Source organism: Anopheles merus, chromosome 3L (assembly GCF_017562075.2).
Source record: "Anopheles merus strain MAF chromosome 3L, AmerM5.1, whole genome shotgun sequence".
NCBI lineage: Eukaryota > Metazoa > Arthropoda > Insecta > Diptera > Culicidae > Anopheles > Anopheles merus.
Genome location: NC_054085.1, coordinates 28,283,455 through 28,307,400, shown reverse-complemented (window position 1 = coordinate 28,307,400; position 23,946 = coordinate 28,283,455). Strand labels below are relative to the sequence as shown.

Genomic DNA, 23,946 nt, shown 5'->3' with positions numbered 1-23,946 from the left:
ACGGTCGATAATATTCTAATTTAAATCTCTTCCCAACATAAATTAAAACATTTTCAGCGCCTGCGTCTGCGTTGCACAGTCTCGAAGTGATGTCCCTTTGCAAAGCTTTCGCTCTGCTCAAGGCTACTTGCGAAGGAATATGCATTATGCACAGTGCACAGTCGTTGGTGCATTAGCCCGGGGATTAGCCACAGGGGAGTTTGAAAACGCGGGATGTGTCTTCGACGGTGCTTAACTTGTGCATCGGTTACTACAAACACCAAAACGGATGCATTTTAATAGAGATGATCTAATGGATTAGTGGCGGTTCGCAGAATCCTCGCAAAGGATGTTGGCAACTCGCTGCGGGGAGGGAAGAAGCATTTAAAATGCTTAGAAATCGTGGATAAAAACCTTATAACAATTTTAATAGACTCTCAGCATGTTACAGATTACTGCCGCTCGATAAGAGCGTGCTCAGCGTGCTACATCAGACACGCCATCGGGAGCTGCTTTCCTTTTTCTCTCTCTCCAGACTTCCAGCAACAAACATATCCTGTGCTGTGTGCATGTGAATATAGCATGAAGCGAGTGGTAAAGTAGTCGCTCATTTCCATGCAATTTCCAGTAGCAAACAATCCTGCAAGGGCAATAGGTACCGCATCTTATCTTCAATCGGCAGTGAGTGAGCGTGCTGAGGGAGTGAAACCTGGATGGGGACATCCCGGCGAAACCATCAAAGCGAAAGTGCCTGACGACATCACAGAGAATCGGCCTGCATCATCCTGCCTCATCATTCGGCTGCACCGGGCAGCAGCAGGTAAACATTGCTTTAATGTTCTTATTTTCAATTTGCAAGTACCGCCACCACGCGCCCATTGACACTGCCACTGCCGCATGACCACCCGCTGGTTGGCCCGGGATGTCGGATGTAGGTCATCGATGTTGCAGGCGGCACACGGCACACTCTCAGCTCATCCCAACATGGTGGTTTTGTACGGTTCGGCACGTGAACATGCCCTCTCGACACTGCACCATCCCGCACATCGGTACATTGAGTGTGTTTCCCGGTGTGTTGGGTTCATCCAACGACACGAAACACGGCCACTTGTGTTCCTGTGCTTCCGTTCATATGAGAAGACGACCCGTGAGGGGGGGACGGTAGTGAATGTTGTCGCTCCAATCCGATGCTCTCTGACCGGCACACTCGCCCCACACACACTGGTGACATAAATATTATTGAAAATGTTCTACAAAAAAACACTAGCAGAATCACAATAAACGACAATCTGACGCGTGTTCTGTCAAAATAATTAATTTAAAATTCACTCCACAGGATTGCCGTTGTCCACGGTGGCATCCCGAGCACGCTGCTACGCTGTGCTCGTGTGTGTTGGAACAATTATTTGCAGCTGCGACGAGGATGCGAAGGATATTGAGGTCGCTGTCGGAAAACGGATTGCAAATCGCCGCGACTGCCACACACCGCTGGACAAGCGGGAAAGGCTCGCTGTCGCTTGGGCGGCAAGGCGATTTAATTAATTTATTTATGATAATACGATGACTTGTTGTAGTAGTCGCCCTAAGGGAGCGCTGATTTCCCGTTTGCAAGCAAGCCAATATTCGAACGGGCTAATTATGTAGCTTCACGTCCAAGCAGCGGGACGGCCTGCCTGCGCCTACAATAACACTCGCGCCAACCTCCAATAATCACTCCGTAATGATGTGCGCGTTGATTGATTTGCTAATGTTTCGATCGCTTTTCACAGTTCACAGAGTTCCATTCTTATGCCGTCCCTTCGCTTCACCATATTGTGCGTTGCGATTAACATCAATTAAAGGATTTCAAGTCATGAGCTGGACCGTGCGTGTATGTTCGGGCAGTCACGTCAAGATGGCACAAGTCAACGGCCAACAACATCGGGTCATTGTTGGGTTGTGTAGTTGAGGATGGGCGTAGAGTACATTATTGATCCAACGTACCAAGATTGTGGTCATCCCGACTCCTCCTCCCCCGCGAGAGACTCCCTTTGTCCAGCAGCACCGCAACCAAGTGACAGGGCTGAAACGGGCTCGAAAGATCGAATCACTCAATAAATCTCCTGACCTGAATTGCAGATGAAGTCACGTAATGGATTGAACCTTCGTCCGTGGCCGGCCCCCAGGTCGGTCGCTTAAAGCTGCACCGCTGGGGGTCACCGGGTCACCGGGCTGGAGGAGATCCCCCGGGGCATATGTTTGTGCGCCCATACAGTGATTATCATTTTAATGCGCATTATGCGGCTGCACATGGAAATTAAAATCAAACATTCGCGCGCCGTATCTGAGCGAGGACGGCGGTTCATCGTTACAGCAGCCATAAATCCGCGCTGCAGCGACTGGGTGAGTGCACTGCAGGTGTGCAGACCATGCAGATTTTGCAGCACTTTAATCGTTGATTGTGATGTGTGTCAGAGGAATGCGTGTGCTTTTTTTTATAGCGTAACATGTTGAGGTATGATGGTGCGAGATTGGTTGTTTGGTTTTATTGATATGTGGCACGAAATGTGCTTACAGAGTGGTAGGAAATAAGCAACCGTTTTCGACGATGTTTTTCGATTCATTTATTACTAATACATTATTTAATTTTTATCGAATTTATGAAGAATAACTGATAATTCCAACAGTACTTTTACCTTTAAGCGCCAAGCAAAGCTGTAGGTGAATTGGTCCATAAACCCATTCTTACCTTTTTTTGATGTACATACACTTGCAAACTGCTCATCAATTATTTATAAAGCCATCTCTGTTACTTATGATACAGATTGAGATATTTATAGGTCAAATTCAAAAACTGGGCTGTAATAAGGACCTGCAATATTAGTTCGTATGATTTGGCGTCCTTCCCAACTGAGGATGCATTAAAGAAAGTTACAGTCAGATCATAAGATATGCGTACGTTTCTGAGACATTCACATTATTAAAATTTCTCATTTTCAGCTAAAATACAATTTTTGATTGGCCAATTTTAATTGAATTTGGCATTTTTATACACTGAATAAATCATTGGTAAAATGGTTTGTGTATAAAATTTGGATAATTCTGGCTATAAGGCACTTTTCAAATCTATATAACCTTTCCGTTTTAAGTTCGTAGGCTGAAATTTCAGCCTGTCAGCTGTTTGGATTGGATAGCAGTTTTCGAGCAACTATCTAAGTGGGTATAATATACAGGTGAGCTTATCCCAAGGTGTATGAATTTAGAAGGCTGATTTTTATCGCTTCTGCTTCTGAATGAAGATTTTAAGAGTGTTTTGAGTATTCGTCAATCATCCAGAAAGCTCGTTGGAGCAAAAGTTTTCACTCGTTCTGTCAAAAAGTGATATTCAAAATTGGTTATAAAAAGCATGCTATGAGACCACCTGGACTACATACACTTTGATTCAGGATTCCATCACCAGATCTCTTTAATGCACCTTGGAGTAAATGTAAACAAACCCGTGTTTTCGAGCAGGTACTCGAACCTAATTCTAGCTTTGAGGCTAGAATAATCTAGACTGAAAATTGCAGGCTAGTTTTTTGTGTGGTTTTGTATGGAGTGTTTACATGATTTCAGCCTCCAACTATCAAATTCCATACAAAAAGCTGACTAGAATCGTGAAGGGCCCCAAATTAAAAAAAAAACCACGTGTTTCCGAATCCGCGTAGGTTGAGAACCGCGTAACTCGGAAAAGTCTGTATTTTAAGTAATGCCACTCCAGTCTTTTGATAAAACTCATTTAGGCAGCTTTGGAATGTGTGGTGCTTATTTGCATACCATTTATGGATTGTTGAGTGAGCATCGATATCAATTGAGGCTTCAAAACCCAATAATTATATGTTACTTATAACATTATAACACTCTTATTGTATACTGGAAGGCTTTATCGTTCAAAAGCATATTGTTCCCTTGTTGTTCATTAAATCAGTCGATTCCGCGATTTCATACCATGGAAAATGAGACTTTTGTGAGTTCACAAGACCAATTAAGCTCAATTTGTCGATTTACGTAGAAATGATATTAGTGCACATGTTTTTATCTGGCATATTGGATATAAAAGACGTATTACTCTTTAGTATGAATGCACTTTTTTATTTGAATCACCCCTTGCCATACCACCGAACGTTTCAATTTAAATGGATGTATTTTGTATCGGAGTTGTTTTTATAATCAATACCTATACTTTTCACCAAACCCCATAATTGATATGATATGTGAAAATGATAGCAAAACCTCCCACTGTTTGACATTAATAATATAACACATACATTGTCATTACAAGAGAAATCTGATTTCCTCACCGTATCACACCCATTTGCAAGCTGTAACAGTATTTTAAACTAAACTTTAAGCTCTTTATTACAGCTTTAAGCCGTCCCGGCTGGATGACACAACAAAAGGCCTCATAAAGGCAACGAAGCCTACATCGTTATCCATTTCTTCGCCGGCATGTGTTTGCCTTCAAATTCAATTCGATTGATCGCTTACAAGACGCACACGCTTGTAAATCGCTCGCCAAACACAGATGACGAACCGAAGTTTTGCTGCTTTATCCCTTTTTCTGTGTGTGTGTGTGTGTGTGTGTGTGTGTGTGTGTGTGTGTGTGTGTGTGTGTGTGTGTGTGTGTGTGTGTTTGAAACCCATCCCATCGGTATGATGGTCCGCGGAGGGGGTGGGGGGGGGAAACAGGAAAAACAACGTCTCGGCTACTGATTTTACATCGATTTCCCATCCACGACAAGAGCGGCACGGTACGGCGGCATTCAGCGAAACGATCCGGCTGCTGCTGGTTGTGCTTTTTCGTGCTGCTGTGCAGCGGGGGTCTCCTCCTCCTCCTCCTCCACATCCCTTTGGAAGCTCACGGGCATGAGGGCATGAAAAATAAAGCAACCCCGAATGTGCGCGTGTTCGGTCGTCCATTCGGCCGGAAGGATCCGAAAGACAAACAACGACAACGTTAGAAGTTTACCCATTGCAAACACATTCAAAAAACGCCCGTAAAGATCCTTTAAAAGCAGAACCGAAGAAGGAGTCGGGTAAAAGAAGGGTGGGAAGGGAATGAGAGGGGGCATTTTGGAGTTCACGTAATGGATCACCAAAAATCAAACACGGTTGTTGCAGCAAATGTCAAACCAAATGGCCGCGTACAGCTCCAATCGTATACGCACGATTCATTAGCGCTTTGCCCACCAGAGGGCGCACTATTGCCAGCTCCAACAACTTCAGGCCCTGGGAACGAGTTCCAACAGGGAAGGTTCCGAAATTATTACCCCCTAAAACAAAGCCCCGGGTCCGCCCTATTCGTGTTTTCGGTTTTTTGGGGAAGCGACCGTGGGTTGACCTTTTCTTCACCCGAAAAATCAATTTCACTGCTGCCCTTTCTCCCCCCCCCCTTCGCGTTCAAAAAGGCAATAAAACGTCACACACACACAAGGGGGTTCGGAACATTCCGTAGCTCAGCCCTCAAATGAATAGTTCATTGTTTTCATGAATTTTAAATCGACGGAAATTTAGAACGACCGCAGCAACGTACGACCGTCTAAAACCACCGGTCTGGACAAGCGCCACGCTCGCAGGACATCATCGCAGGTGACCAGGTTCCAGACCGCGGCTGGGGACTGCAAATAAAAAAGACAACTCTCGGGGAAACAAACCAAAACACCCGCAGCTCGCCCGGCCCCGCCGCACTGCCCCGGTGGAGCTTTTAATGCTCCTTTCTTGGGGGATCTCTTGCGGGAAGTTTGTTGCCGGGCAAAAGTGACGGTGTCAGTACTTTCGGACGAAACCCGTCCTGCACCCGTGCAGCAGAAGGTGACGAGGAGGAGGAGAAAAAGTTTAATCAAGGTTTTTGATGGACTGGTGAATAATTGAAATCAATACCAGGTCCAACCAGGCAAATGGTTGATGGCGAACGGGGTTTTGTTCCGTCTGTTCCGCGCGCAAAAGGAAAGTGATAGGGGGAAAATAGAAACACCCCCTCACAAAAAAAAACCTCGCGAAAACAACGGAACAGTACTGACCTCAATAATGATTCCCTCGTTACGGAACGACGTCACGGCACCGGCGAAACTCAAACACAGGACAAAGTTTTGTCGGCCGGAAAATTCCAACTTCCATCGACACGTCGCCGCTGCTACTCCGCTGATGACATCGATCAGGGAAACCCTCCTACCGGGGGGATGGGAGGGGCCATTCTGTAAAAGCGGCTTCACCCGCTCATCGATTATCGATTTTCCTAACAGCAGCAGCAGCAACTCCGGCAGCAGTAAGTTTGCCAAAGGTTGTCTTGATTGTCACGGTTCGGTGTGGCCGGGTTACATAACGAACCGTAAAAAAAAACTGGAGCAGCCTTCTGCAGCTTCCCAACACTTCCACTCTTTACCGTAGCCAGACGCATACACACACACACCGACACAAGGGGTGCAAAGATAACGAAGATAACGAGGATCCGATCCGAGCTTTACACCCTGGGAAAGAACCTGAGAGACAGAGAGAGAGCAAGAGAGAGCGGTCGGCATTTTACCAACCTTCCGGTAGGCGTCATCAAGCTGTCGACCTGGATTTCCCTTCCAACTCGGCCAGCCACGGAATGTGGGGGCAGGTGAAGAGCAGGCTTCACATGATGACAATATTGTGCCATTGCAAGCAAAAGGTCACACTTTGGTTCCAGGTGGGTGAGCAGATACACTCCTCCCACTAACCCTCCCGCTTACCAGGGTGGCCGCACTGCCGCCTTTCGCTTCTTCGTTGGCTGATGTTTAATGATGTCTGCATATTTTACGAAAAATGATCCAAGCGCCAAAAGCACCGGGGGTGGATTGTTATGAGGTTTCATGCTGGAGCAACCGCTTCTAGGTGGCAGTTCTGCTGATTTGTGACCGTATAATTCTTGCTCTTGTATGCTTTTTTCCTTTGGTTTGGAGCGGAATTCAAAATATTTGTACAATTAAACATCTTGTTTGACATTGGATCACTTTTTTCGGTCTGGGACTTGCTTTTATAACAAGTCGTTGAAGATGAAATCATACACAGCTTTCCATTGTATATCAATTTTCCACCCTATGAGTTCATTCTCAAAGGCCACAGGATCTTTGAATGTCCTAAACTTCTTCCAATACGATGACACTGTGACATCTATCGACATGCTCTAAGAAGTTCAAAAGAAGTGACATAATATATTCCGAACTGGAATTGATTGTCCAGCAACTATTTAGGCATTGTTCCTTAAAAAAGCTGCTCAGCTAAATGTCTATTCCAGGAACTTCAACTTTGGAGTCACCCATAACTAGTGTCTAGCGCCTCAACTCAACTAGCAGGACAAATATGTTTTGTGGTAAAGTTTCCAACCTTTACCACGCTGACCTATTTAAAACTGACAGCATTTCTCCTTTAATGATTGTAGACGAAAAGTGTCTACGGCACTGGTTTAAAATCCACCGAAATAGGACACCAACCGAACGCTCGAAGTTACGAAGGCAAACATTCCTCAAGTAACATCAGCCCGCACGCTCCCAGCAGGCGTAAATTTAAACGTTCCATGCGCCATTCCCCAATGTGCTGCTATTTCAGCCCAAAACCAAAAACCCCCGGCAAACCTGACAGTTCAGCTGTCAGCAATGATTTTCTCCCCCCAAAAGCTGAAAAATAATAATTTCCGCCTTTTCGTCGCTTGGAGGCGCGCAAAATGCAAAAGAAAAAAAAACGGGAATAGGAGAATAATAGTACAAACACACACACATACACACAGTAGGAGTGACAGCAAAAAGAGGGAAAAACTTACTTGCACCAGCGCTGCTGGAAAACCATCGTCGAACAAATGAGGCACACCGATTCATGGCCTGCTGGGTTTGGTTGCTGATTTCTGGTTTTCTTCTGGTGGAGCACACAAACACGCACAGACAGACACAGTTTGTCACAATCGCAATGCCCAGCTTCGGTGTCTCCTTTGGTCGCACCGGAAACGGTCCGTTTCATGGATGGTTCGAAATGAAATTTACATTTTTCATGACTCGCCTTCGACTCGCGCGCCGTGCTGTCAACGTCCAACGTTGCGGTAGCGAAGGCCGTGCGCCAAGGGTTTGACCATTTGTCTCGTCTCGCTTTTCACCGCTACTTTTCCGGCTTTTACGTCTCTGCCGAGTTGGCTTTTTTTTGCACTTTAACGTTCAGCTAGCTTTCTCGTCTGCTTCTTTTGTTTACTTTACGTAAATTCTGCTTCAAAAAAGGAGACACAACCACATACACAGACTCAGACACACAGAGTCTCTTCCCTCGAAGACACAGGCCCAAAACAAGCATGCAATTCGGCAACGGAACGCTCAATTTATTCCGGATTGTCCCGGTTTTGTTTCCGCGACCAGCCCTGGGCCACGGAAGCGACCCTCCCTTGGAATGGGTGGACAGACAACTGGCGAGAATCTGCGCGAGCCACCCTTTCGCTGTCGCTGGGAGTGCTCAGCGTCCTAGAGCCTCGATTGTTGTGCCCGGAATTACCACACTGGCACGGACGCGACACACACACACACACACACACACACACACAACGAACAACCCACCCGGCCCAGTGTGAATAACCTTGAGTGAAATTTATCGATTTTCTTCCCGCGCACGCAGTCCCTGCTGGTGCGATTCTTGTTTGTGTGTATGTTTATTTTTGATTCCTCTCACGTGTGTTACTGGGCTTCTGTCGCGCTCACACTATCACCAATAGTTACCGATTATCCTTTCGCGTAGGTTGGGAACGGATGTCACGGAAAACGATGTCTAAATAATGACGAAATACTTCAAAATCTGCTAGATATCCTGCAATTCTCGGTTCCTAATTCAAGAATTCGTGGCACAAACTCATTTTCGCACGAAACACTGGACAGCAGTCACAATTTTTCGTTTCGTTCATCACTTTTGTAAAATCACCCTTATAATTTCACGTGCCACACATCATCCCTACTAAAACTATCCTCTCGCACCCCTTGGCTGTACCTTAGTTTACATACACTCACATACACAGCCACACGCACGCACACACACACACTCACTCATGCAACCCAGATCGCGGCGCGAATTTTTCCCTTTTTCTTTTCCTCCGTTGTTACGCACTCGCGCACTTACACAGCGCGTCACGAGCGAACGTCACGACCGTACTAAATCCTCTCCGGCAGCCGTTCGAGTGCGGATGCTCTGCTTTTTTTCTTTCTCTGGCCGAACCCTACAAACACACACACACAAACACATATATACACATAGACGTGAACGTGGAGGGTTCCGGCTGTTTTTCCCGGTCGGTGGCTGTTGAGACCGAATTTTTGGCCGTTCGGTCGGTTCGGTTGTCGGCCGGTTCGGAGATTTCGGACGTGTCGTCGGCTTCCCGTTGCGCTCGGAGCGTGCTCTCTCTCGCGCGAGCATCCCCTTGGGAGAACGATTCGCACTCCAGAATCCCACCCTAGATTGGCCGTGCTGGGAGAGAGAGAGTGTTTGGCCGTGGGTTCATGCCGAGAAAAATGAGGACAGGAAAATGAACACACTGCGTGCTATAAATGGTCGACCGGCCGAGGGAAACTGCTTACCATGTCCTGAGCTTTATGGCAAAGGACTTATCCCCTCTCTTGGTTTTTCGTTGGCTGTGCAACAATGTGTTTGCTGCGTGTTGTTGCGTTGTAATATGTGCTTGAATGTTGCAGCAGATGTAGGAGGATTGGGTTTGAGAGTTTGCTTTCGCCTATATGCATAGCAATTCGTGTGATATATTCTCGATATCAGAACATTTCTACCAATATAATATGTCCTCTGAATGCAAAGAATTCTTGTAGGTATTGCTATTTACTTTGATGATTTATTCCATACCTCTACATTGCAAATTGCACTTTCAATAATAGTATCTCATGAGTCAGTAGAAAAAAATAGATACCCCTGTCAGTCAAACTATAACCATGATGGCCAAAAAAGTAAAGCTACTTTGTTTAGAAATAAGCGCGATCAAAGGGCTCTGCACCCTGTGGTGTCTAAAACGGACACCGTATGACAGTTTGTGGACGTCCTATAAGCCTGTTAAGAATATCTTAAAACTATTTTATAACAAGCCGACCATTCGAATAAAGCCCAGTTCCGAATGGCCGACGTCCCTGAGCGCCAGCTAGCTCGTAATAATGTTCAAAATGAAGATTGAGGGAAGAGGTGTTACATCGATGCGTTAGCTTGGCCGGGAGGTCGTTACAATCAACCCAACAATGAAATAGTACCGCGGAAGCATGAACAAACATATCAGGAAGCAGAACTCTCGTCCACTGGCTTCGCAGTGGCAAGCTATGATGCCAAAACTCAAAACGGTCATTTCATGAGTATGACACCGAAGTACGCGAAACCGGCTCAACGTCCATCAGCTGTGTCCTATCCGAATTGTATGGTCCAAAATGATGCAAAAGCTCTACATCAAAAGTTTTGTCGTGAAAACTAAGGAGGAATAATTTCAAATCGAGGTAGATCCACTATGTCGAAAATTCCGGATAACTCCAGATAACGAATGGTAGTTTGCAAAGGCGTACATTAAATATTGCAAGTAAACTAAAATAATTCTATTTCAAAGGATGTTCATTTTCTCACTTAATGTTTTTTTGCTCTACAGCCCACCGAAAAAAGTGTATTTTTTAAATGCCATCGTTATTATGATTAAAATTACAAGCTTTTCCAGGAGTTCTCATAGCTGTGGGACACTTTATTGACTCCTTCTTACGTGGAATGAACTTAATGTAATGGGATTTGGACTCTATAGCATCCTTGTTGGACAAATCTAATAGGAATTTCCAAGAATTCTGTCCAAAAAGGATGCCATAGAGTCCAATTTCCATCATATAAAGTTCACTTCACTTAGGAAAGAGTCAAGGAAGTGTCCTACAACTATGAGAACTCCTGGAAAACCCTGTATCAGGTGGAGTTATTCGCAGTGTGGTGTATATAGTTGCGACAAGACTAGGAAACACATTGACATTGGTGTATCATTGAAACAAGTCAAGTCCGTGTAACACGTGTTATTATAGCAGTACAGCTGACATCTTCGAGGAACTCTTTAAATGTTCAAATCATGCTGTTCCAGTAGCAATATCTATCCTTCTTAATGTACTGGTTTTAGTGTAATGGTGTTCAATGCTATTAGAACATTATTTCATTTAGATATTGCAGAAGTGCTTTTATTGTGACTTAGATACTTCTCCGAAACTCGTTGTTCTTCTGTCTCTTATGTATATTAAATTATTTTAAATCTAATGCTTTATGCTGTCCTTATTACCCCATTCTCACCTATCTGCCAAAAAAAGATTGTTTTTCTTTTAAAAACCATCCCTCCTCCCTCAGTGTTTATCTCAGTTCCGGCGTTGAATTGATAAGCTCGTAAAACGTAAGCATTATCAACGACATTAAAGAGGACGAGGGGAGGGCGAATTATTACCAATTGGCGGCAGATAGCCAGAGCATCAGACTGGACGTCTAGACCACAGGAAGAGAAATAAATGACCACCTCGCAGCAGACCACGACTTCAGTGTCGCTAAGACAACACACCTGCATCGTGGTTTGTTGCAATGAAAGAAACATTACCGTTCAAGGGAGGCCTTGCCGGGGTGGGCTTCCTCCTGTTACTACTGGTACAGCTACCTGGTCGCAGTGCCGGTCAGCTCATCCAGTATCCTGCTAGCCCGGCCTCCGTCGAATCGGTTTGTACAGGTGTGAACGCCGGGATCTTCCCACATCCCGATCCAACCCTTTGCCACGTTTACGTCTCGTGCACGTTCGAGCAGCCGATAGTGTACCAGTGTGCCGCTGGACTGGTGTTTGATCCGTCCTCGCTTCGTTGCATTCCAGGTGACCGAGAGCAGTGCGCGGAACGGAATGATCCCAACTGGTACGAGCAGTGTGCTGCCTATTCGTACGCATTCTTTGCTGATCCGAACGTGTGCTGGGAGTTTGTGTTCTGTTCGCTCGGCACGGTCAATCGCTACACGTGCCCGGTCGGTGAGATCTGGTCGCAGGAGGACGGAGCGTGTCTACCCGGCAATAGAGACACCTGTGAAGTGTATGACATTGGGAACGTCTGCCAAGGTCGTCCCGATGGTTTGGTGCCTCACCCGACGGACTGTACGCGGTTCTTGCAGTGTACGGGTGGCGGTGCGACAGTGCTGGAGTGTCTGCGTGGTGAAGTGTTCGACCAGACGGTTGGTCGCTGTATTGTAGGCAATACCGAGACGTGTGAATCGAGAGGAGACATATGCCGTGGCGTTGCAAACGATCTTCGCCCGCATCCGAACGAGTGCCATCTGTTCGTGTTTTGCTCACTCGGCGAAGCGTCGGTGCTGATCTGCCCACCGAACGAGATCTTCCGCCCGGACATTCGTTTCTGTGTGCCGGGCAATCGTGATACGTGCGAGTTCAGCCCGGTCGAGACGGCTTGCGTTGGACGACCGCCCGGTGTTGTGCCACATCCAACGTCTTGCGAGCTGTTCCTTTCCTGCCTGAACGGCGTCTCCACCGTAATGTCCTGTCCGGCGGGCACGATCTTCAATCCACAAACCGGTGTCTGCAGTGTGGGCGATCGTGACACGTGTCTCGTGACCGAGGGCCTCTGTACGATGCATCCCGATGGCACTATTCTGGAGCATCCGCTGCGCTGTGGAATGTTCATCATCTGTCGGGGAGGCAATGCGGAGGTGAACCCATGCCCACCGGGGGAGATCCTGCGTGTCGATGCACAGTTCTGTGTGCCGGGCAACCCGAACACCTGCGAACGCTTCCCCATCGAAACGATGTGTGATGGACGTGACGGAGGTCTGTTTTTACCGCACCCGACCGACTGTGCGCGATTCATCTGGTGTCAGGCAGGCGTGGCAAACGATTACGGGTGTGAGCCGGGCAACATCTTCAGCGCACCGGCGCAGTCTTGCATCCCTGGAAACGCAAATACCTGCACACCGCTCACTGGGGTGTGTGCCAATCAGCCAGATGGGCAGGTACTGCCCCATCCCGAACGCTGTGACTTCTTTATCTGGTGCACTGAAGGAAGACCAACCGTTAATCCGTGTCCGGCGGGAGAGATTCTTCGCCCAGACGTACAGTTTTGTGTGCCGGGAAGTGCGGACACGTGCGAGTTTGTGCCGATCGATCTGATGTGCATTGGTCAGGGTGACAGCATTCGCTTCCCGCATCCAACGCAGTGTGCACAGTTCATTGCATGCCAGGGACAGAACGCGGTCGTTAATACGTGCCCTGCTGGAACCATCTACAATGCTCCGTCGCGCACGTGCGTGCCAGGAAATCAGGACACCTGCGAGCGGTTCAACGATATCTGTGTTGGGCGACCTGATGGCACGTACCCACATCCAACGATTTGTACGGCGTACATCAATTGTGTTGGAGGTCAGCCAACGTTCGAACAGTGTGGACCCGGCACCATCTTCATCGAGCAGCTCGGTGGTTGCGTTGTTGGCAATACAGCAACATGCACTCGAGTAGACGGGCTCTGTGTGGGACAACCGGACGGAGCGATTCTTGCACATCCCAACGAGTGTGATCTTTACATCCTCTGCGTATCGCAACAGGCTGCTCCTCTTCGCTGTCCACCCGGCGAGATCTTGAACGTACAGGCGCAGTTCTGTGCCCCGGGCAATGCGAACACCTGCCAGTTCGACCCCGTCGAGACAATGTGCCAAAACATGGCAGACGGTGCGATCTATCCACATCCGAGTGAGTGTTCCCGCTTTGTCGTGTGCAACGGTGGGCAGGCAACGGTGGCGGACTGTCCGGCCGGGCAGATTCTTCACGCACCGACCCAATCGTGCCGTCCGGGCAATACAGCCACCTGCGAGTTCCTTGATGGAGTGTGCTCGAACCGTCCCGATGGCTGGGTGATCGAGCATCCGAACCTTTGCGGTCATTTCATAATATGTCAGGGAGGCACGGTGTCGGTTAATCCTTGCCCACCTGGTGAAATATTGCGTCCCGATGCTCAGTTCTGCGTGCCGGGAGATCCGTCAACCTGCGGCTTCGAGCCCGTGGAGCGTATGTGCCTTGGGCGACCGGATGGCATCATCTATCCCCATCCGACCAACTGCCAGTTGTACATTAGCTGTCAAAACTCGCAAGCAGTTGTAACGTCCTGCCGACCTGGAACCATCTTCCGCGCAACGACACAATCCTGCGTAGCTGGCAATGGTGATACGTGCACGTTCCTTGACGGTACGTGCGTTGGCCGTCCCGATGGAGTGATACCGCATCCCGAGGGTTGTGCGCTGTTCCTGCTGTGCACATCGGGCACTACGGCCGCTTTCCGCTGTCCGGAGGGTGAGATCTTACATCCGGAGTTCCTGGTCTGTGCGGCAGGCAATGCCGATGACTGCTCGTTGGCACCGGTCACTACTGAGCCACCGATCATTTCCGTATGCGAGGGTCGTCCCGATGGAAACTACACGCATCCACTGCTGTGCTATTTGTTTATCCGTTGCACAAATGGTGATACGGAGATTCTTTCCTGTCCACCAAATCAGATCTTTGTCGGCGCTATTCGAGACTGTGCGCCGGGCAATCAGGAAACGTGCATTCCACTGTAAATTAGAGGGTTCAAGGGCATATGTTGTTGAAATACATACATAAAAACATAAACGACTGCTAATTGTTGACGAATTTTGGCAATCATTTCTTATCATTATTGCGAATAGCTGATAAACTGGTTTTAGTGACGGGATGACAAAAAAGAGAACCCTTTTTTCAGGCTCTTATCGAGAAAGTAAAGCCAAAATAGATTAAGAGACAATAAACATCTTCAATAGATTCGTTAACAAATCAACCAGATTAGTCCTACAATACAGTCGTCTACTTACGTCTATTTCACAGAATATAGTTGTTATCAACTCTTTGATAAACCTTGTTGTTTGCGCTACAATGGGAGACCTTCAAACAAAATTCATTCCAGATCTGATATCACGATCATTGGGCTCATTTCTTACGTCCATGTCCAGCAAACAGAAATACATCGTTATCAATATATCTTAAGGCTATAATCTTATAGGCACTGTAATATCAACATCGTAGTATCTCTTGGTTATCTATAACCTACGAGTCGCATCAAAAATGGTCAGGCTAATACTGAACTCAAAGTATTGCGATAACCTACTGAGAAGTATGGTCATACGCGGAAGGAAGTCCTATAGCCTGAAGACAGTCGGTATATTTTACATTGAGAAGATCAAATGGTAGATCACATTTTATCACAAGGCTGAACTCAAAGACATTAAAACTTGATACCTGATAATAATCTCTACCACCAGTCCAACAATTTCATTATCGTACACCCTCAGCACCAAGGCAATACTTTGTATTGCAATATTGCATAGAAAAAATACTATCTTTTCTTGAAACGCTCCACGACTACCTTCTCCCACAATATCCCTCACACTTTAAATAAAATATTAGTTACCTGATTGCTTCCTATCTACGCTACAAGACTACTCTGCACTACAATGGTGCTGATTTTTATCCACTTCTGCTATCATCACTTTACATCGCTGTTCGATCTCAATCATACCGATGGGGTCTACGATCGATGGTTCCGATACGCACTGCATTCAATTCCGGCAGTGCGCGACAGATAACGCAATGAGATGGCAACTCAATTTACATTTAATTGCCACTGCACATACGTGAACAGCTTCAGTAGCGTGAAGACATCACTCGGTTGCAATGAGAAGAAAGTCCAGATTTGAAGTTGTGGCTCTAGTGCTGCTTGCGCTCGTACTACCAGTAAAACCGGACGAAAAGCTAGCCTATTCCGTCGCTAAAAATGATCATTCGATCGAATCGATTTGTGTTGGTGTAAATGCCGGTATCCTCCCGCATCCGGATCCTGCTCTGTGCTACGTATTCATTACGTGCACATTCGAACAGTCGACTGCTTACCAGTGTGCGGAAGGGTTTGTGTTTGATCGTGCCATGCTTCGCTGCATTCCTGGCGATCGCGAACAGTGTCCGGAGCGTACCGAGCCCGATTGGGATCAGTTCTGTTCGGGTGTTTCGTACGCGTTCTACGCCCATCCAGCGGTATGCTGGGAGTTTGTGTTCTGTTCACTAGGCAGTGCCAATCGCTACTCGTGCCCGATGGGTGAGATATGGTCACAGGGAGAAGGGGCTTGCCTACCCGGCAATTGGGACACCTGTGAGCTGTTGGAGTTGGAGATATCCTGTCAAAACCGTCCAGATGGAGTGGTGCCTCATCCAACAGACTGCACAAGCTTTTTAGAGTGTAACAATGGCCAGACAACGATCAGTGAGTGTTCAAGGGGAGAAGTGTTTGACCAGACGCTGGAAAGGTGTGTTGCAGGCAATACGGAAACTTGCGTTCGCGCTGACAACGTCTGTAGAGATAGGGCCGATGGAACGGTACTTGCTCATCCGAATGAGTGTGATCTTTTCATCCTCTGTCAAGGAGGACAGGAAGTGGCAAATCCTTGCCCATCGGGAGAAATATTAAACGTACAGGCCCAGTTCTGTGTCCCGGGCAATGCAGACACCTGCCAGTTTCAACCAGTCGAGACGATGTGCCAGAACGCGAGCGTAGGTGCGATCTATCCTCATCCGAATAGCTGCACGCAGTTTGTAAGCTGCATCACCAGTCAAGGGGTAACGACTTTCTGCCCGGCGGGGCAGATTTTTCACGCACCGAGTGGATCTTGCCGAGTGGGCAATACCAATACTTGCGAATTGATCGTTGACGTGTGTGAAGGCCAAGCCGATTTCTCTGTGCTGGAACATCCGAGTGTTTGCTCACTGTTTATTTGGTGTCAAGGTGGAACCGTAACCGTTCAGCCGTGTCCTAATGGTGAGATCCTGCGCCCCGATGCACAGTTCTGTGTTCCAGGCAATCAACTTACCTGTGAGTTTGATCCCATCGATCGGATGTGTGTGGGACAGATTGATTCCGTAAGCTTCCCGCATCCAACCGAGTGCACACAGTTTGTGGCGTGTTTTAGAGGCGAAACTCTTGTGCAATCCTGTCCGAAGGAAAGTGTGTATCACGCTTCAACACGTGCCTGTGTTCCAGGAAACGATGACACGTGCGAGCGATTCGATAGCATCTGTTCCGGGCGCCCCGATGGTATCATACCGCACCCAACAACGTGTAGCGCGTTCGTTTACTGTACGTCCGGGCAGGCCGTGTTCGAGCAGTGCGGTCCGGGCATGATCTTCAAGCAGGGGCTGAGTGGTTGTGTGGTGGGCAACACGGAAACTTGCACCGAGGCAAAAACTATCTGTACTGATCACGCAGATCATACCCTTGTGGGCCATCCAAGCGAATGCAATCTTATCGTGGTGTGTATGATGCAACAACCAACCTTGAGGTCTTGTCCAGCGGGGGAAATATTTAACTCTACTACATTGCTTTGCACCCCGGGAGATCTGAACACCTGCCAGGTACATCCCGTAGAAACGATGTGCAGAAACCGGCCGTACGGATCGGTTTACCCTCATCCGAGTGATTGCACGCAGTTTGTTCGCTGTGCAGGCGAGCAGCCCAACGTGCAAGTGTGTCCCGCAGGGCATGTTCTGCACCATTCAAGTATGACCTGTCGCCCGGGAGACACCAACACCTGTGAGGTGATGGAAAACGTGTGTCAAAATCAAACGGATGGCGTAATCTTGAAGCATCCAAGTCTCTGTGAACATTTCGTGCGGTGTCAGGGTGGTGCTATAACCATAAATCCTTGCCCCGTTGGGGAGATTCTTCGTCCGGATGTACAGTTCTGTGTTCCTGGCAATCTAACAACTTGTGAGTACGCACCCATCGATCGCATGTGCTTGGGGCAGGCTGATCACATTCGCTTCCCGCATCCAACGGAATGTTCGTCGTTCGTAGCATGCCAGGGACAGAACGGTGTCGTCCAGAGTTGCCCGGCTGGCAGTGTGTACAGTGCTAAAGCACGCTCCTGTATGCCCGGCAATGAGGCTACTTGCGAGCGGTTTGAAAATATTTGCGTTGGACGACCGGAAAGCGTGATTGCTCATCCGAACACCTGTACAGCTTACATCCATTGCTCCTCCAACTTGGCAGTCTACCAGCAGTGTGCTCCAGGGACCGTCTTCGAGCCCAGCCTTGGAGGTTGCGTTGTTGGCAATACAGCAACATGCACACGGAATGATGGAATGTGTGTTGGGCAGTCCGATGGATCGATTCTTACACATCCCAACGAGTGTGATCTTTACATCTTATGTGTGTCCCAGCAGGCAGCTCCTCTTCGTTGCCCTCCAGGCGAGATCTTGAACGAACAGGCGCAGATCTGTGCCCCGGGAAATGTAACCTCCTGCCAATTCAATCCCGTCGAAACGATGTGCCACAATAAGATCAGCAACGCAATTTATCCTCATCCCAACGATTGCTCACGGTTTGTGCAGTGCAGCGATGGGCAGAGTATCGTAAAAGATTGTCCTGCTGGTGAGATTCTACACGGTTCATCTAGAACTTGCCGACCGGGCAATACAGCAACCTGCCAGTTTCTCGATGGAGTGTGTCAAGGTCGCCCAGATGGATGGGTGATCGAGCATCAAAGTCTCTGTGGTCATTTCATTCAATGCCAGCAAGGTGTAGCATCGGTTCACTCGTGCCCTGGCGGAGAGATTCTACGCCCTGACGCGCAGTTATGTGTGCCGGGGAATCCTACCTCTTGTGTGTTCGATCCAGTAGAGAAAATGTGTATGGGACGGCCAGATGGACGCGTTTATCCACATCCGAACAATTGTACACAGTACTTGCGCTGTCGAAATTCGCAACCAACGCTCGAGACTTGTCGTCCTGGAACCATCTTCCGCGCAACGACACAATCCTGTGTAGCTGGCAATGGTGATACGTGCACGTTCCTTGATTATTCGTGTGCAGGACGTCCCGATGGAGTGATACCTCATCCGGAGGGTTGTGCGCTGTTCCTGCTGTGCACATCGGGCACTACGGCCGCTTTCCGCTGTCCGGAGGGTGAGATCTTACATCCGGAGTTCCTGGTCTGTGCGGCAGGCAATGCTGATGACTGCTCGTTGGCACCGGTCACTACTGAGCCACCGATCATTTCCGTATGCGAGGGTCGTCCCGATGGAAACTACACGCATCCACTGTTGTGTTATATGTTTATTCATTGTACAAGCGGAGCCACAGAGATTCGTTCCTGTCCAAAGGATCAAATTTTTGTTGGTGCTATTCGAGGCTGTGCAGCGGGTAATCAGAAATCGTGCATTCCGCTGTAAATAGGGAAAGAAGAACGAGATTTTTACTCCAAAACAACATTACGTTGGTTTGGGCTGTATTTTCGGGAATAACTTGATTCTGAAGTTTAGAAATATATCAATAAAATCTTTCATATCGCAAGCAACACAATGAATGTTTCAAAAATCATTTATTAAGCTCTGCTCGCTTCGCTTTCGATCTTCAAGGTGCTATTAGCTCTAAAAATGTTGAATTATCTACGAAAAAAACTAGGAAATTCTGACTCTTTTTATTTCATTTTAACATCTTCAAACCAACATATGTTTTTATAATACAAAAAAAAAAGAAAGCCAAGCGCTTGTCTACTATCATTATTATGGAAGAGACAATTACCATCAAGCTGTTTTGGTATTATTCGCGGCACCGTGTGGTCAAAAAAATATTAATACCACTGTAAAGGGGTTGAAGCAACATAAATCAATAAACGCATTCTTATCTCGCTTGTTGCGTCCCTCCAGTTCTTATCGTTACTGCGACAAACTGATAAACCGCTTATCCGTTTGCGCCGGTTTCGGAGAGAATTCGCTGCTTGATCGTACGGTTGAATAAATACCTCAGTAAGTCATGCGAAATGAAGCTGTCACCGTGGTTGACCGTCGTCGCTATTTCGCTGTGTCTGTTCCATCTTGAAGTACAGGGAGAAAGCTACATCGAACGGTTAAATGTGCCAGAAGGTCGTCGTGGTGCCGTGTTGCAGCTGTTTGGATTTCGAAGATCGATCAATATAGAGTCATCGAAGTATGAAATCAATGCGGTTAAGTAAGAAAAGCTTAACTAATTTGCATTTTGAATTTGGTGAATTTTCTTTTCTAGTCGTGAAGAAACAAGCAAATGTGACAACCGTACCTCTGAAGTCTTAGCCTATACGGACACGATGACCACTACACCCTATATGACACTGGCATTGAAAGTGCTGCTAATGGTCATACTCTGCTACACTCTCTGATAACAACACAACCACTTCCATAGTATTTGTGATATGCACTAGAAACCACGCCACGATAAGGTACAGCTGCAGTTTCGGAAGATGTTATCTTATCGGAACAGTAGTAGTAACGAATGCGATAAACAAACCCGCCCTTGCAATGACGTTACCTTAGTTGTGTATGCACTTCTTTCTTTTATTTGTTAGGTGAACTTCACGGATTGATGGTACACGTTTGGAAGTTACCCGGAACACACTCACTGCTCTCTGCACTGTAGATCATATCCGCGGGGCAATTTTCTAGTGAAGAGATCCAGAAGACGCACTTGAAGTACTTCTCGCAGAGATAAGGATGTGCGCTTTTGCCAAAGGCGCCACAATTAGGTGCGGCACTCTGCAACTCGTTCGTTGCCACCTGGCCCGGTAGACAGCGCTGATAGTTCCAGCGAAAGATTGTACCTTCAGCACAGCTGACAGACTCCTGAGCGCCACAGTCAATGTACGTGCCAGCTTCGTAAGGATGTTCGGCCAGCGGGAGTGATTGTCGGTTGCACGCGACTGATTCGAGCGTTCTGGCGTAACCGTTGAAGTATTCACTGCAGGAGACGTCTTCGCCACAACCTAACTTTTTCCAGGAAAAATTCTCCCGATATCCACAGGACTGCACTGTTTGCAAACCTCCACTGCAAACGATGTACTTATCACAATCGGACGGGTGTGGAACGATCCCATTTGGGTTGGGAAGACAGAGCAACGATGGTTCCGCTGTTGTGATCTCCGGTTGTGTCTCATCGCACGGGTAGAGGTCGGATGTAACGCACCGTTTGGTGGAGGGATTGAACACTTTGCCCTCTGTACAGCTGAACAGGATCCGTTCTCCACTCAGACAGCGGTAGTACTGATTGCAGGTCGAGGGATTTGAGGTGAGTTCATTCTCAACCACGCAAGACTCGGGTGGACTGCTTGAAGCAACAGATGAGCAAGCCGCGAACAGCAGAACACTGTAGAAAGCAATCATCTCGAAGGCTAATTGATTACTGATCAGAACCTTCAATAGTGACCACCTTTTTAAGCGTGCAATGCCTTTCTGCGTGAGTGGATTTGAGTTCATGATAAAAAATAATAATACATCCTACATTCTCTTCGACTGCACATGCCATCGAACGCGTGCACTTTATTTTAAATACGCTCACTTATCACTAATTCAACAGACTCGAGCAGTCGACGGCACTTCCCTTCACACAGTGCGCTACCGTTGGGCTGAACACGAAGAACGGTGGGCACGATTCGAGCCGTAGCTGCTGCTGGACGCACGTGACGAAGCGATTGCACAGGAACGGATGGGCATAGCTACCGTCGGCACGGCTGACACAGTAATCCTCCCGAACGCTGGCCAACGTGCACGTCTCGTGCTCTCTAGGAAAACAGTCCTGATAGAGGTCGTTGAAGACGGTTCCGGCAGGGCAATGCTGATTCGCCGGGACCTCCAGCTGACAGCGGATGTACTGGGTACAGTTCATCGGGTTTGCCACGAGCGCACGGCGTGCACTGTCACAGAAGAATGATTCCCACGATGGACGGTGCACACACTCGGGCACGGAAGTGGTTGGTTCCGGTGTAGTGGAGGTAGTAGTTGTCTCCTCTGGACCGGATGTTACCTCAGTATTGCACTGATACTGCGATTCTTGAACACAAAACTGTACCTCCGGTTGGAAGACGTACCCGCCGGGACAGGATAGCACAACCGGGTTCCAGAGAACGCACATTACGTACTGTCGGCAATCGTCGGGATGGGCAAAGGTGCCAAATCGGACACCTTCACACAGTTTGTTTAGATCCACCCCTTCGGCAGGTACACTCCAAAGAGTAGCAGCAAACAGCAATGCAACGACCAGGACTTGTTGAAGAGCCATTGCGGGAAGAGCAGGTTTTCACTGCACGATCGTATCGACACGTAAACTAGTAGTGTGGAGATAAGGTAGTAGGATAGCTGCTTTTAAGTTGACATCAGGTGTGATAAGCGATCTATGATAGGTGCATTGGATACAGTGTTAGTCTGGTGTATGTTTTCCGGGAAACGATCTACACTTAGCTTCGCAGGAATGCTTATTAAAGGGTTTTCAGGGTGATAAAAATAGATAAAGACGAACTGGGCGTGTTGTTGTTGTTGGGTGCCGTCTTTCATTGAATTGGGATTGGGTTGGGAGCGGGTTCTTTACAAAGATTGGCTGGAAGATTGCAGATGATATTAGCTATAGCTAAAGCTATTTTAGAAAGTTAAGATATTTGCAAAGAGTGTGACAGAATCTATTTCAGTAAGCTTTGGATACAGCTAAATAGTAATTTCAAACTCAACTTCATCTCGTGTTGTTATATGTATGCTTCAAAACAATTGTAAACTTCACATGTATAACTAAGCCATCATCTCCGATAAAATACTCCGCGATTCATTGAGACGTTTCTTTGCTACAGCAGTAGTTTAAATGTTTTGAAAAATAAAAGATAAAAAGTATTCGGATCTTTTTTTTAATCCGTTCTGTAAGCCTTTTGGTCCATGGAAGGAGGTCAACACAGTTCACGATAAAGATACATATCAGTTGATACCATGGCGAGTTATGCCCAGCAGCAGTCTAGTAGTGTAGTTTATTATAATTAGACTCGGTTGCAGGACAGTGAAACGTAATTTAAAGGGTTTTCTTCATTGTAAGGTTTACGCCGAAATTATTGGTCTCGAAACACAATTCAAGCGTGGAACTGATGACGACGCATTAAAAGTACATTGAACCTGATATCTGTCCGGAAACTAATGGAGTTCCTGGTTGTACTGGTTCAGAAATGTTCTTTATCTTATGCTGGTCCTGGACCTGATGCAGAACATATATCGGTTCTTAAAACCAATATTGAAACCATATTATTCTAAGACCCGATCACAATTCCATACCGGTTCTGGAGCTCATATTGTACCTATACCGATTTTGGAACAGCTCATAAGCCCATGCCATTCCAAGAACTGTTACTGAATCCATACGGATCATGGAACTGATCATACACCTAACCCATCCCTGAAATCGCTGTTGAACCCTTTTCAGTTCAGGAACTGATAATGAATTCATTCGGAACCATGAACTCTTACCGGTCCAGGAATCAATAATGAACCCCATTCCTGGACCCCGCTCATGAACTGATAAATGTCCTGAATCCGATCATAAACCCATACCGATTCTCGAACCGTTATTGAACCGCTCTGAAATAACTCTCTATTTTATTCTGTTCCTGGAACTGTACCTGTACCTGTTCCGAATTCGGTTCGGTACTGGAACAGATATAGTTCCAGATCCGTTCGAGTAACTGTTTTTGCTGATTACCAAACTATAGACGGCAGTAGGCATATTCAGCTTAGGAATTAGCGTAGGAATTAGCGTAGGAAATAATATGGAAATTTTAGTAGAAATATTATAGTTAGAGAAGCAGGCAAAGTTGCCAAACATTGTAAGTAATTTAAAAACTAGATGTATTATCCAACGTTATCTTAAGACGATCCTATTGGAAAAAGTGCTTACAACTCTAAGTGCCACAACATTTTCCCACTGTGCACCGCATGCACTGCAATTGCATACTGTCAGGCGCTGAGCGCTTGCGCGTGAAATATTTCAAAAACGTTCACGCAGGCTTAACCTAAACCGTTTCAGTTGAACTCTCCGCTCAGCTTAAACAAAATCCAACCACGGATGTGTCACTTTGGGA

At 47.1% G+C, this 23,946-nt stretch overlaps 5 protein-coding genes across 5 annotated transcripts in view; 2 read left to right on the top strand and 3 right to left on the bottom strand.

Annotated features, from left to right (window-relative positions):
- The window catches only part of LOC121599289 (MOXD1 homolog 2-like), a 79,234-nt gene extending 70,084 nt beyond the window's left edge, over positions 1-9,150 (bottom strand). The window contains exons 1-2 of the mRNA XM_041926998.1: positions 9,033-9,150; positions 7,778-8,208 (exon numbers count right to left, since the gene is read on the bottom strand). The gene's annotated coding sequence lies outside the window, so the exon portion shown is untranslated. The remainder of the gene's footprint in view (positions 1-7,777; positions 8,209-9,032) is intronic.
- A 2,356-nt stretch (positions 9,151-11,506) lies between these two features.
- LOC121598948 (multiple epidermal growth factor-like domains protein 11) lies at positions 11,507-14,645 on the top strand. Its single transcript, XM_041926328.1, has one exon. The coding sequence runs from the start codon at positions 11,566-11,568 to the stop codon at positions 14,581-14,583; it is 3,018 nt and encodes a 1,005-aa protein (XP_041782262.1). The 5' UTR covers positions 11,507-11,565; the 3' UTR covers positions 14,584-14,645.
- Positions 14,646-15,662: 1,017 nt separating this feature from the next.
- LOC121598947 lies at positions 15,663-19,385 on the top strand. The gene has a single exon (XM_041926327.1). It carries the CDS (start codon positions 15,713-15,715, stop codon positions 19,256-19,258), a length of 3,546 nt encoding a protein of 1,181 aa, XP_041782261.1. The 5' UTR covers positions 15,663-15,712; the 3' UTR covers positions 19,259-19,385.
- A 36-nt stretch (positions 19,386-19,421) lies between these two features.
- On the bottom strand, positions 19,422-21,313 carry LOC121598949. Its single transcript, XM_041926329.1, has 2 exons — positions 20,124-21,313; positions 19,422-19,974 (listed from the first exon to the last, which is right to left on the bottom strand). Exon 1 carries the CDS (start codon positions 21,311-21,313, stop codon positions 20,417-20,419), a length of 897 nt encoding a protein of 298 aa, XP_041782263.1. The 3' UTR covers positions 19,422-19,974; positions 20,124-20,416.
- An 88-nt stretch (positions 21,314-21,401) lies between these two features.
- Positions 21,402-22,115, bottom strand: LOC121599067 (protein obstructor-E-like). The gene has a single exon (XM_041926567.1). It carries the CDS (start codon positions 22,113-22,115, stop codon positions 21,402-21,404), a length of 714 nt encoding a protein of 237 aa, XP_041782501.1.
- Positions 22,116-23,946: the final 1,831 nt, after the last annotated feature.